Source organism: Sparus aurata, chromosome 4, assembly GCF_900880675.1.
Source record: "Sparus aurata chromosome 4, fSpaAur1.1, whole genome shotgun sequence".
In the NCBI taxonomy this organism is placed as follows: Eukaryota; Metazoa; Chordata; class Actinopteri; order Spariformes; family Sparidae; genus Sparus; species Sparus aurata.
The window spans coordinates 18,200,244-18,213,619 of NC_044190.1; the positions used below are offsets into that span (position 1 = coordinate 18,200,244).

At 38.8% G+C, this 13,376-nt stretch overlaps 1 protein-coding gene across 1 annotated transcript; it reads left to right on the top strand.

Moving 5' to 3' along the window:
- Positions 1-2,737: 2,737 nt before the first annotated feature.
- Positions 2,738-9,914, top strand: ildr1a (immunoglobulin-like domain containing receptor 1a). The gene is made up of 9 exons (XM_030413388.1): positions 2,738-2,950; positions 3,652-3,822; positions 4,976-5,125; positions 5,468-5,587; positions 5,801-5,947; positions 6,858-6,977; positions 7,107-7,282; positions 7,993-8,571; positions 8,730-9,914. Exons 1-9 carry the CDS (start codon positions 2,902-2,904, stop codon positions 8,766-8,768), a joined length of 1,551 nt encoding a protein of 516 aa, XP_030269248.1. The 5' UTR covers positions 2,738-2,901; the 3' UTR covers positions 8,769-9,914.
- The last annotated feature ends 3,462 nt before the right edge of the window (positions 9,915-13,376 follow it).

Genomic DNA, 13,376 nt, shown 5'->3' on the forward strand with positions numbered 1-13,376 from the left:
GATATTCAGCATTTTTCTGATAATCGGAATGTTTTTTCTTTTTTAAAAACAGATGACAGATAAAATAAATCAATTAATGTAAAGTGAAATGTAACTAGTAACTGAAGTTATCAAATTAATGCAGTGGGGTAATATTAACAATATTTGCTGCCAAATTGTGGTGGAGTGGCAGTATTAAGTAGCAGAAAAGGAAAATACTGTACCCAAGTACAATAATTGATTACATTTACTTAGTTATCTCCCACTTTCTTTAAATTAGGGCAGGCCCTTGATTCTTGATTGAAAAACCTGTGTGACATAAAAAATATGAAGTTTGATTTAATTTCATTCAAAAAAATGAACATTTCAATCACTGATTTGTGTTCATGTTTAAGTGACAGTTGTTTTAATTATAAGACTCCACATAGGTACAGTAGCTGCAGCATGTATGTGGATTTAGATGAGCCGGCAGAGTGTTTAGGCCAATTTAAACTTCATCTGCCTGCAGTCATCTCAAGTGAACAATGAGTGAGGTCGTGTTTGTTCTCTCAGGCCTCAGCAGAGGGACAGACGGGATATAAGGGAGAAGAAGTGGATCTTGGCAGAGTTTCCAGGAAAGAAAAGCCGCAGGTGCAGACTGGGTGCAGTGCTCAGAGGGATAACAATGTCTGACAATTTGAAGGACTCGGTAAGTACTTCAGCACAACTTGCTGGTAGAGTACTGCGATTCAAATGCAGATGGGCCCAGACGTTTACGAGGGAGGACATGTTGAAAAGCGTCTTTCCTCCAGGGACTAAACTGCCTGGTTTTTATAGTTTAACTGAAGAGAATTTAACAGAATTGACAGAATAATCCAGATCCAGTACTGGTTTTAGACCACGTTGAGGCTGACATCTAGTGGTAATACTTCAGACACACACAAGAGTTGATGAATGTAGAAAACATCTCCAGTACTACGTTCCTGCAGAGTGTAGACTGCACTTTCAGGACCTTATTTTAGTGTTTTTTGTTTAAAAGGTTTATCCCACCCAAAAGATACTTTGTGACTCAGTATGTATAATGTTAAAGGTTGATTCTAGGGTTGGTCGATTACTGCTGAATTGGAATATGACAATGTTTAAATGTAGGTCATACTTTATTGTTTAATTACGCCTAATTCTAAGCTTTGTTTCATGAATCTGACCTCCTCTCTAAGGTGATTTTTGTGATTTTTGTCAGTTGTGGTAAAAGTTCTTCTTTTAAGCAATAAACACAGAACTTAAAGTGAAACTGAAAATATTTACTATGCTTAACCATTTCTTCATTAAATATGTCATAAACATGATTTTCACAAAGAAATTGATGTATAGGCATACAGGTTGCTCTTGAAACTGATCATCAGAGATTAATTAAATCTCTATCATTTATGCTGCTCTATACGCTTGTTTTAAATGACCTACTGTGTCTGGGTCCCAGACCCCTCCAGGGGCCTTTAAAGCCCTTCATTCTTTACATGTCAAATCAGCAGCACAGAACTTCAGGCTTCATCTTTGCATGAATGTTGCTGTTCAAAAATATAAAACAAATACACAAACACAGACATATAGCCTGGCCTCTGCGCATATAAATGAATCTGACATGTGAAGGAGTCGGACTGTCAGTCAGGGCCCGACAGCAACAAGGGCCCCCACAATGTTCATAATAATAATAATAATAATAATAATAGTTATAACTTTTTTATATAGCATATTTAAAAGCGGAGGTACGTAGTGCTTTAAATGTTACTTATCAACAAAGAGTCCCATAAATAATCACAAAAATATAAATACAAACTGCAGACATAGGTATAAGTAATCATCTAAATCAGGCGTCAAAAAAGCTTTATATAAATCTGCTTTAAGAACTGATTTAAAAATGTTCACCCTGTCACGTCTGTACAAACTGAATATGAGGCAGCCTTGAAACTGAACCAGCAGCTTCATCACATCAGCCGATGACAGCAGAGAAGAGGTAAACAACACACGTCAGCGGTTCATGTTACTTCCTCTTCACTTAAGTCAAAAGACAGAAATATCTTTACTGACCTTTTTTTTCTTTTTTAATTGCCTGAACAATCGAATAAAACAAACTATCTTGGTTTTCATGTCTGAATAAACCGAATACACAAACTGACCTTAAAGGACGACACAATTCCACAGTACTGTATCACTTTATTTACATGTGAGGGACCCTGTCACATTCATAGCTTCACACAGTGTTCTGGGACCTTAATTTCCTCTGAGTACAGCTTGTTTATCCTATAATGGAAAAAAATCAATATTTCTGAATTTGTATTATTAACTCGTTAATATTGTAAATATCAAAATTCTGAGTTTGAAGTTTGAATTTGAGTTTTAAATGCGAGTTTTAACTGGAAAAATGTAATCTGCTGTTTAGGACTTACAATTATCTGCTAAACAATTTCATCCTAATTAACCGGACAATATCTTAAAGCAACGTGAATGCGTCCTAATCGTACTGGAATGTGAATGTGGCCTAAATTGCCCGCAGCATCGATACACAAAACAACTTCGCGAGCCCCAGACCAGAGACACGAATGTTTACAGTATAAATCCTCGTTATAGCGCGGTTTGTTTGTTTATTTATTTATGTGATACTAAATTAGCATCAGCCCTTCCTGATGTCATCCACTGCTGGTTTTGGGGGGAGGGGACTTCTGTGCACCTGGCTACGTCACATGCCGGGATGAATACACCTGTTTCGGGGTGTGGCCAGAGATGAGACGATGACTGCGGTCTGTGGAATGAGGCAAAGATACCCACAGGTGAACACACAGACCGACACGGCGAGCAGCTGGCTCTGAGCTCAGTTTAGAGCTAAAGCTTCGTCTTCCTCTTCTTTCACCGCCAGTCAAGGAGTTTTTGTTTCTTTAGTTTCGTGTCATGATGCGGAGAATACCTGCCGCGGTCCTCCTGCTGTCGCTTCTAAAAGGTAATCTCCATTTCTGTACACGTTTAACTCATGTTGGTTTAAAATGCCGTCTTGTTTGTCTGTTTGTTGGATTAAAAGCTTTGTCAAAATTTCGAGAGACACCAGCCAGACAGCAGGTATCGGTCACATGACAGTTTTGTTTATCTGGCACAGAGATGGACGTGTTGTTGATAGCAGCCTGCTCTTATGCTAATGTGTGTAGTTGAAATGTGCTAAGATGGAGCCAATAAAGGCCGCTGTTGCAGAGTTTTCCCTTCTGTTTTATTAATAATGTCCACTCTTGATTTAGAGTGCTGTACAGCTTGGTACCAGATGATCCTGTTGTGTTTTGTTTTTTTTAAACCAAAACCAAAGATTTCTGTCCTTCAAAATATTTCAGTGAATCACTGTGACCTGTCCACAGTCAGGGGTAGTTTGACTCAACAGGTTTCATTCCAGGCTCTGAATGTTTGCGTGGTAGTTTCACAGTAAGCCATTTCCTGTCTTTGTGTCACCTGTTTTTCTGGTTCTGCCACTTTGTAATGAGAGAAACAACCCCTCACACACACATTGTTTCCGTCTGACCTGACTTTTCCTCCCCCTGCATTTTGACAAGACACAGGCCAATGTTTCTGTGAGCCGCCCGCAAAATTTGGACTCTCGAGATGGCTTTATTCTTACGCGCTTGCAGAAGTAAACACACGTTTCTCGTCCCTCCACAGTGTCGGTGTGCATTCAGGTGATTGTTCCCCAGCAGGAGCGCAGCACGGCTCTGTTTGCCTCAGTGATCCTCCGCTGTGACTTCACCACCTCAGCAAACCTCCAGGATGTTCTGGTCACCTGGAGGTTCAAGTCCTTCTGCAAGGACCCTGTGCTGGAGTACTACTCCACAGGTACAATGAGCAACATCAGAAAAAAGCATTGTGTAAAAGAGAGTTAGACAGGAAAAAACTTCCAGTATGTTTTCAGCCTCATCTGCATATTAGATTTCTTTTTGGTAATTGGACCATGTGTTAACTGTAGACTCCAACTCTCTTCTTGCCAATCGTAAACACTTGATGATGATGACAAATACTGATTTCTGCATCACAAAGTCCTCCTTGTTTAACAGACTTTCTAGCTGCATAGCTATAAGTCAAACACATCAGTGTTGTAGTCAAGATCACATAAACTGAGATGGAGTCAAGACCATGATCAGACCAGTGCCACAAGTCCCGCACTCACATGACACACTTCTGATGAAATAAGGAACTCGCAGGTCATAGGCACTCCTGAGATTGATCTGAAAGAATGACATTCCCATTAAAAAAAAAAAAACACTCACAGTCAACACATGAGGATTCACCTCTATTATTGCCGTATATAGATATACACAAGTGCACCATGAGAAATGTCAAATCAAAAGTCATTGCTGGGGTAAATTTTATGTGAGGGAATACTTTGTTTTGTATAAAGAAACAAATATAAACAAACATCATCAAGCTGAAACCAGCTAACTTATTTAATCAGCACTCCTTATCCATGTTTTTACCATCCACCAAACACAATACCATTTTGTGCAAGCATCTCTGTGAGGCTTGTACCTGTACTTTGTACTTTGAGTTAAATGCTAACACATACTGGTTTGAATGCTGACATTTGGAAATTCACTAAAAAACACATGTAGAGGAAAAGTGAGAGACTCATTAAAGTAGGTAGTTGTAGTCAGTAGGATTCATTCTTTAATGTCAACGAATGGAAATTTCATCTCAACCTCAGTCTGGACCAAAGTTGTGGATCGACCATCAGACTGAGATTGCCCCCAAAGCCAACTAGTAATAAATCTGCCTGGACTCATTTCCATCATTTTCCCTGGTGTCACTATTGGGATAGTCAAAACTCATCCATAGCAGCTGTTGTGTTTTGTGATGCTCCACAGTAAAAATGCTCTGATAATCATACCTACCAAGAACAAAGGTATAAATCAAAGAGGGTGGTGTGGTTGCCAATCACCGGAATGATTGTCATTTATGTTTTTAATGAAAACTTTGACTCTGGTTTTTGCAGCGTACCAGTCTGCACTACAGCTGGGACAGGACCCGTCCAATGACTGTCCAGATCGTCAGCGGACGGTGCGCACGGTGATCCAGAAGAGAGGAAGCAACGAGCCAACACTGGGAGCAGAGTACCGTGAGCGCAGGATCACCATCCAGAATAGTGGGTTTTTCACTTTTGCCTGTTCATACTGCACAATAGAGCTGAAAGGAAAAGTAGATTCATTGATTGTCTTATTTGCTTGCTTAGTTTAGTGAATATGTTTTTGTCTTTTTGAGTGTTAGTTAGACGAATAAAAGAAAATTGTCAGTTTTGGACATGTTGGAGACCAAACAACTTAAGAAATGTATCCACATATAAACTGTTTATGAAAAATTTTAATTGCTAGTTGTACCCTAACCAATGTGTTGCTTATTGCAATACAAGGAGATACTTTGATTGTTTAAAAAATGCTTTAGAGTTTACTTTGCCACTGTTTAACTTGAACTGTGTGTGTTTGTACAGAGGCAGACCTGGTGATCACTGAGGTGATGTGGTGGGACAACGGGGTTTACTTCTGCGCTGTCGATGCTGCCGGAGACACCTCTGGAGATTCTGACAAAGAAATCAAACTCATTGTTTACCGTAAGAAACAAGAAGAAAAAACATAGTCAAAGATCCACTCACTGATCTTATTGTAGCCCTGAAAAGTGGCTCGAATATGTGTGGTTTGCTGTTGGGAGCTATACCAAAAATCAGTAACAGAAACGAACGAAAGTAACAGAAATGCCCATCTATGTCTTCCGCTCCATTTCTTGAGCACACTGCAGTAATGCTGTTTCTTCCTCTTTCTCTCAGATTGGTTAACGGTGTTGTTCATCATCATCGGTGCCCTCCTCCTCATCATCCTCTTCGGTATCTGCTGCTGCCAGTGCTGCCCTCAGAAATGCTGCTGCTATGTTCGCTGTCCCTGCTGCCCACAGCAGTGCTGCTGCCCTGAGAAAGGTACCAACACTTCTGCGCCATCCATATGGGGATTTTCCCAAACTGATATTTTTGTTTCCTTATTTAAAAAAAATGTGTTCACACTGGGCCTGGCCAGTAGGTGGCAATAGACACAACACCAGAGAGGAACAAGTCATTTTTTCATGACAAGTCAATTTTATTTATAAGGCCTAAAATCCCCAAATCCTGAATTGTAAAATGGGCATTTACAATTCATGTGGGGACATATTTTTTTTCTAAAACACTCTGATGTACATGTACAAATGTTTGTGTTTATAAATTTTTCTTATACATTTTGAACAAGGCATTCAAAACATCCAAATCATGGGGCTGGTGATAAACATAAAATTCACAACTTCTGTTGTCAGAAATACATAGACAACAAACAAAAGTGCAACTCTCAAGCGGAAAAACACACATTCTGAATTGTGTTGTTTGCATTGAAGGGATAAATTAACTTTTTAACAGTTCCATCTCAAAACAATACTGACATGACAATGTGTACATTATGAAAATTATTTATTGTTGTAGGCATTCCTCGTGTCCATACTGGCCCTGACATCACTTCCTAACATGATTTCAATATAAGTGATGGGTGATTTAAATCTACAGTCCTTGTTCTGTGTAAAATTTCATTTTTAAGTTGAGTCTTCATGAGTCTGTATTAGTCAAATCAAATGTGTTTTGAGTACATTATTCATTCTTTGTGTTGCTAATCCTCCACTGGAGCTCAGCAAGGAAACCATTTTGCACATAAAACACGAAACTTAGATTCAGACTGCTGAAGGCTCATAGCTTCAGCTGAATTTTACATTTCCGTCACATTGCAGATGTCGCTCTGTAGCATGAATACTAAGAGAATACCTTCCTGTATTGATAAATAAGAATATTGTGCTTCCTCATCTTTCAGCGGTGATGCAGCACCGTATGATGAAGGAGGCTCAGAGGGCCATGGCTCCCTGGTTAGGAGGACAGCCGGTTTATGCACCAATGAGCCATCCATCTCAGATGAACCCGCTGCTCTATGCAGGTACACAAACACACACACACACACACACACCATGTTACACAGTAAGTCAGTAAATGAGCTTTAACACTTTCAGGCTGAAGGTGGACATTCATGGTACCACCTAACTTTATTTTGTGAATGTCTCTCCAGGATCTGTTTCAGGCAAGAGTATCCCCATGAAGCCCATGCCCCTCCCTCCTCCTCAGTCTTCAGCCTACAGCATGCCCCCTCCCAACGGCAACCACACGCCTGCCAACACCAATCAGATGCTTGATTACCTGGAGGGCCAGATGAGGGGGTTGGACATGAACAGTCCACTGCTACAGGTACGTAAACAAAGATGTTCTCAAATCTCAAATCAAAATTTTTTTTCACATTGTCATTCACAACTGTTTGTATGTAAACCCTTTTTTTCTCATTTAATTTTGATTAAAATTGGTATGTTAAATGCACAGTATGTAATTTCTACCACTATGGTCATCTCTCATTCAAAAAACAGAAGATGTAGTTAGTGTAGAATCATGGGAGTTGTCTTTGTTGTTTAACAACCAACTTGGCTGATGAAAAAGCATCTATGTGACTCTGGCAGGAATGTTCACAGACCTCTCCCAGAAGCTCTAGAGACACAGGTTCCGATCAAGTAATTTTGGTCAACTTGACATTTACAGCATGCTTACATCAGCATGACAGCGTTCCTTGCTCATCCCTAAAAACATTACATCATTTCCATGGCAACATTCTGACTGCCAGAGCCAGAGCTAAAAGTCTATATATGAATTATTATTTGCTGGGGTTGAGTGGGATGTTCTGAAACAATTTTACTCATGAAAATAAATAACAAACTACAGATGGCCTATATAGATTATGACCTCCTGTGTGCATTTCCGGTTGGTACAAAATGTTAAACTGCAGCATTTTTTTGTCCTATAACTGCCAAAACAGTTTATACTGTACCTGTAAATTTCACTGAAATGTGCAAGTGGTGGTTGTCATTTGTATTTATGAGTTATTTCTATCTATTTCTTCTTCCCATCAGTCCCAGCCACCTCCATCCCTCCACATGCAGCAGATCCCACCTCCTCCACAGCACATGACCACCAACATCCCATTTTCCCCCGGCCCTCCCAGCATGATCTCTGCCCTTGATGATGGCCCAATGGAGCGTCGTGTCATCACACTTCCACCGATAAGAGAACAGGGCAGAATCCCACCACCTGCACCCAAAACTCGCCCCCCGAGCTCAAGCGAGAGCAGCCGCAGTGGCTTCGGCCGCCGTGATGAACGAGGAGCAGCAGGCAGGCGTTACCCTTCACCACCAAGGTCTAGAGGCATTCCCAGGAGCCACAGCCAGGATTTACTGGACGGGCTGAGTCGCAATGGGGAACGAGGAGGCATGGACCGCCCCCGTTCCCGTTCTAGGGATGACCTTTTTGACACCAGGTCCAGAGGAAACTACTCGCGCTCAAGAGGGTCCTGGAGCTCAGATGATGAGGACAGCAGCAGGAGAGGGGGAGGAGGAAGGAGAGGAGGTGGAGGGTGGTCTGATAATCCTCCCACCTACAGCGAGTACGAGCCTGGACACAAACCAGGTGCACGGAGGAATGAACGCTACTCCGTAAGAAACACCCTGCTTTAGTTGATAGACATACATTCATGCAATGCACTTACATCAAGACAAATGCACACGCATTCAAATAACAGCAATTACAACAGACAGTCTGAGTTAAACTGATTCCAAGTCAAGTGAATCTAAAGTTAGTGTGTCTCTCTCAGGCCAAGAGTTCTCGCAGTGGCACCAGCGTCGTCATCTGAGCCCTCCAGCTGTGAAACGCCTGCGACCTCTGTTTCAGAGAACATGCACACCTCACTAGAACCGGGAGCCTTGTTGTTGGCTTCTGGTAAACTTTTAAATGACACAATTTTTATGTATTTAAATACCAGCCAACTTTTTTATTATCTTTTATCACAAGTGAAAAGCTGGCAGAAGGACTTATATAATGTAAGATTGAGAGATTGACAAGTGACCTATTTTGTGGCCTATAAATATAATTTTTTTCTGATATTGCTCAAAGAAAACTGTGACTACTAAACAAATTTTTGGGATAATATTCCCCTCTGCTGGTTCATCAGTGTAATTAAAATTTTCAGAGGAGATTTAGACTAAAAGTTTCCTGTCCGGTTATTCTGGTCTATTTTAGAAGTGACGTTTTCTCCTTTAAAACACTTATTTGTGATGCAGTTACACAGATAATTCTTACTTTTTGATGAAGCCATAAAAGATAAACATTAAGAAGAACTGACTCTCAGGGCCAGTTAATTAACAAGTAAAAACTAGCCAACTACTGTTTAAACCCATATAAATATGAATAGACTCTTGTGAATGCTTGAATAAGTTTGTAGCATTTTATCATTTTTGTAAATAGTTATTTTTCATGTCTCCTGGGTAAATTGAAGTGATTGTAATGTATATGTTTCAGTAATTTCAGAAAAGGTGTTAATTAGCATTGTTAGCCTCTGTTCAGATGATGATAAAGTGGTTTAAACCTTTTTTAAGTATTTATACTCAGTGCTTTTAAAGAAAACTGTAAACACAGTGTGTAAATAAGTAAAAGTTGAATCGTGTTGACATAGGAAATAAATGTGTTAAAAAGTTTTTTTTCTTTCTCTTTTGAAACGTCAGCACGATGGTTGTTGGGTTCTTTTTTTTTTAGTGTACATGTCTGGAAACCTGGTTTCTTTTCTTCACATTGTTCTTGTATCGTGGTTAATTTCAGAAGTTAACAGTGGAAAAAAAATCACATCCACATGGATTCAAAGCGGTTGACTTGCTGGATGTCCCATTGATGTTTTTAGAAGCATGTTTTTTTTTTCATTTGTTTTGTTTTTTTACACTGTACAGTCAGTTTGTCTTTATGACGAATATTGATAATAAACGTTTTACCTTCTGGTATAACAAAACTGTTTACTGTCCTTATTACCATTTGAACTTTGATAGCAGTTTTTAATTATCTTGTGTTGTTTGCTACATGACAGTGATAACGACATAGAGAACAACATGGAACTGTCTGAACAAAGACAAGTTTTAGCATTTTCTGAAGCTATAAGCCGAGAATGTTAACCAGTTAGGATTTGTTTTTAGGCTTTATTTCTCCATTTCTATCCCCACTGTGAGTGTTATCTTGACAATATTAACCCTAAATGGCTATCAAGGCATCATTTAATCACTTCTAAAGACATAAATGTGAGTACAGCCTTTTACTTTCAATATGCCTAAATTCCTTAGGTTTTCAATTGACTCTTTTTTTATTTCATTTACATTCTATTATTGTATTATACCAATTCTTTTATTGCAGGACTGAAATGTTTCCCTCCTGGTTCGATCATAATCTTGTAGACCCTTTTTAACTTAGTTTTGAAAAACACTGTGTAGATAAGGTTTTTTTTTTTTCTTGATTACGATTTTTATTATTCAAATCTCTAAAATGAACATAAAATTAAATCAACACCTATCCTAAACAAAACAAAACAAAAATTAACATTGCATTGGACTGTATCAAAGGTGATAATTCCACCTATTTTACACATTAGCTGTGTTGAAAGGTGGGGATGCCCTACGGTAAGTAGTTCTTGTTCTTTGGTCTACATGTAAAAACTGTTGAGGTGTTCCCTTCCCTTCTTATTTCCACCAGGGGTAATGCCCTCATCTGTCCAATGCCAATATGCTAATTATCATGCAGTTTTACTGATATTATTGACTGATATAGTTTCCCCCTTACTTTTGTTTGTGTGCATTGATATTAGATTGAATATAGCATGTTGTCAAATGTGAGTTATGGTTTAAAAGTGGCTAAACAAATTGTGTCATGTGTTCAGCTCATGTCAGTCTGTAGTAAATTAAGTGTTGCTAATTAAGGACTGCCTGGCCGATTCTTAGCTGTCGTGCCTGTTTAAAGCCACAACATGTCACTGCGTACTCCTTAGCTTAATTCAGTACTAGAAAATTGTGGTGAGCTGTGTGTACACCGTACTGAATGAAAGGTTTTACAGTATGTAGCTGTCAGGTTTAATGTGCATATATGTGTTTATTTAAATTAACTTCACTGTGGGTATATGATTATTACAAGAAATATTGTTATATTCTTTCTCATATATATTCTTACATTTGGAGTCACTTTTAGTCAATTAAGCTATTTTCATATTGTATTTCCTCTTTGTTTCGTGTAGAGTTTTGTGTCCTGACTGACACTCAGTGGCGTCATTTATCCAACCTGCTTAAGACAGAGCTCTGCACCCTCAGGTACAAAAACACCAACTGTGCAGAATTGACCAAACAGTTGTTTTTGATGTAATAATTGACCTGTTATTGGTTTACTGTCATCAAACTAGATTACTATGATATATTATATATATTAATTCACTTTTATACACAAAGAAACTCAAGATGTTACCTTCATTGTTATTTTTTTGCAGAAATTGTTGTCTAAATTAGTAGGACAGACGGTCAACTGTCAAGGAAATTTGATACAGATCCATCACATCCATTGATTTTAAGTTAACGTCAATTATGGCTGGGACGTTATTTATCATCTGTGTCATCTATTAATGAATCTGTTTGTCAGAGGATTGGGAAAATGCCAGATATAAAAAACAAATCCTTAAATTTGAGCAAATGTTTGGATGTTGCTCAATTATTTTGACAATTAATCATACAAGTGAAGTGTTGATGAAGGTTCTCAGTCATCCAGGTCATGGTATTTCTGAGTGCTGTATCGTGGGCAACTGAACTTGTTTCAGTTTCTTGAAGACGTTTCACCTCTCACCCAGGAGGTTGCTTCAGTTCCAACTAACTGGAGGGGAGTTTGCAGGCTTTTAAACTCTGTGTTGGTTTCCGTACAGAGTCGTTAAGGACACATGTGAGCTCTGAGTTTCAGAGTCATTGCAGAATATTAGTTCCTCCTTTTTAAAGAATCAGGAGAGGCACTTCTCTGTAGAGTATTAACTGAGGGATCTTCTCTATGTAAGCTGCACGATACATCCTCAACGATTTATAAAGCTAGATTACATGAAACTAATTAATTGAATACATTTTTTGTGTGTGTGTGTAATAAATTCAGATTGTTTAAATGTTTTATTAAAACTTTAAGAAAGGCCTAAACGTCAAAGAGACTGTAAAAGGAAGTTCAGAGTTTATTGTTGTATAACAGTTCTTACTGTATATTGATTTTGTTAACTGATTCATGATTCCTGATTTATGTGTTTTAAGTGCAACTCCAAATTATTGGTCCTGTCAAAATGAAGAGATATCTATAGATTTATACTATAGTCTTCAAAATATCCTTGATGTTTGGGTGGGGGTGGGGGGCAGGATCTCAATATTTCTAAAATCCTGGCCACTTTATATGTTAAAAAGTAGTATAACACATCTTGTGGCTCCAGAGGAAGCTGCATGAAATCTGACAAAATGCTTCTAGTGATGTCACTTGGTAGCTAAGGTGCATTGTGGGTGATGTAGGCGCCACATTTTAGAAAGCAGTCCACTACTCCAGCATTATCTCCTGTAACACTGTTGGACTCATTATGGACAGTCTAAACGACAAAAAATCAGCTGTGGCTTAGGGGTCAGCATCTTGATATTGGAAGGTTGCTGGTTCAGTTCCCCTGGTCTGCATGTTAAAATATCCTTGGACAAGATACTGAACCCTAAACTGCTCCTGATGTGCTAGGTGGCATCTGCACCCTCCGCCATCAGTGAATGAATAACTGTATGTCACTTTGGACAAAAGGATCTGATAAATGTTTATGAGCAGCTGATTTTACCTTTAAGTTTCATAGTGTACATGATGTGGGGTTCAGTTGGCTTTGCACAGAAATGACCCGGAAATGTCCTTCAGAGGGACACTTTCTTATTGACTGGAGTAAAGAAGTTTAATCTGTACCTCTACTGTTACACAAGTATCTGTACTTCTAATTCAGTAAAGGCTGTGTGTACACCTCAGGTAAAATTGATGAATCAATAACCACAATAGCTGCCAATCAGGACTCAAAACTAACTTCTTAAACTGGTTTCACTGGTACCGTTGGAAGTTTGGCAGAGTGTTAAATAAATCATGTGTCTACGGACTGCAATCCTCAGAGAAGAAAAGGTAATCAATAGCCAAATTCAAAATGAAGGGAACCACGTTTTAATGTTGACTGTGAGAGCAGGACACATTTTAACAAAGATTATTGCACAGCAAATGCAAGTTACATAGTACTTTATCAGCCACAAGCAGCTTACTCTAGAGCCACAAAATGCTTTACACTACTTTTGCTTATAATGCAGTGGAACTCCCCAAGACCTGTAAAACTGGTGGATTTCCCATTTAATACACTAATAGATATACCTAATAAACAAATAAGCTTAACTAGTAATAAAAATGC

Excerpts from the sequence above, each read along its gene's own strand:
- ildr1a (XM_030413388.1), top strand. The coding sequence starts at position 2,902 with ATGATGCGGAGAATACCTGCCGCGGTCCTCCTGCTGTCGCTTCTAAAA. Across the intron at positions 5,948-6,857 it reads GTGCTGCTGCCCTGAGAAAG|CGGTGATGCAGCACCGTATG; the intron begins GTACCAACACTT and ends CTCATCTTTCAG. Across the intron at positions 7,283-7,992 it reads TGAACAGTCCACTGCTACAG|TCCCAGCCACCTCCATCCCT; the intron begins GTACGTAAACAA and ends TCTTCCCATCAG.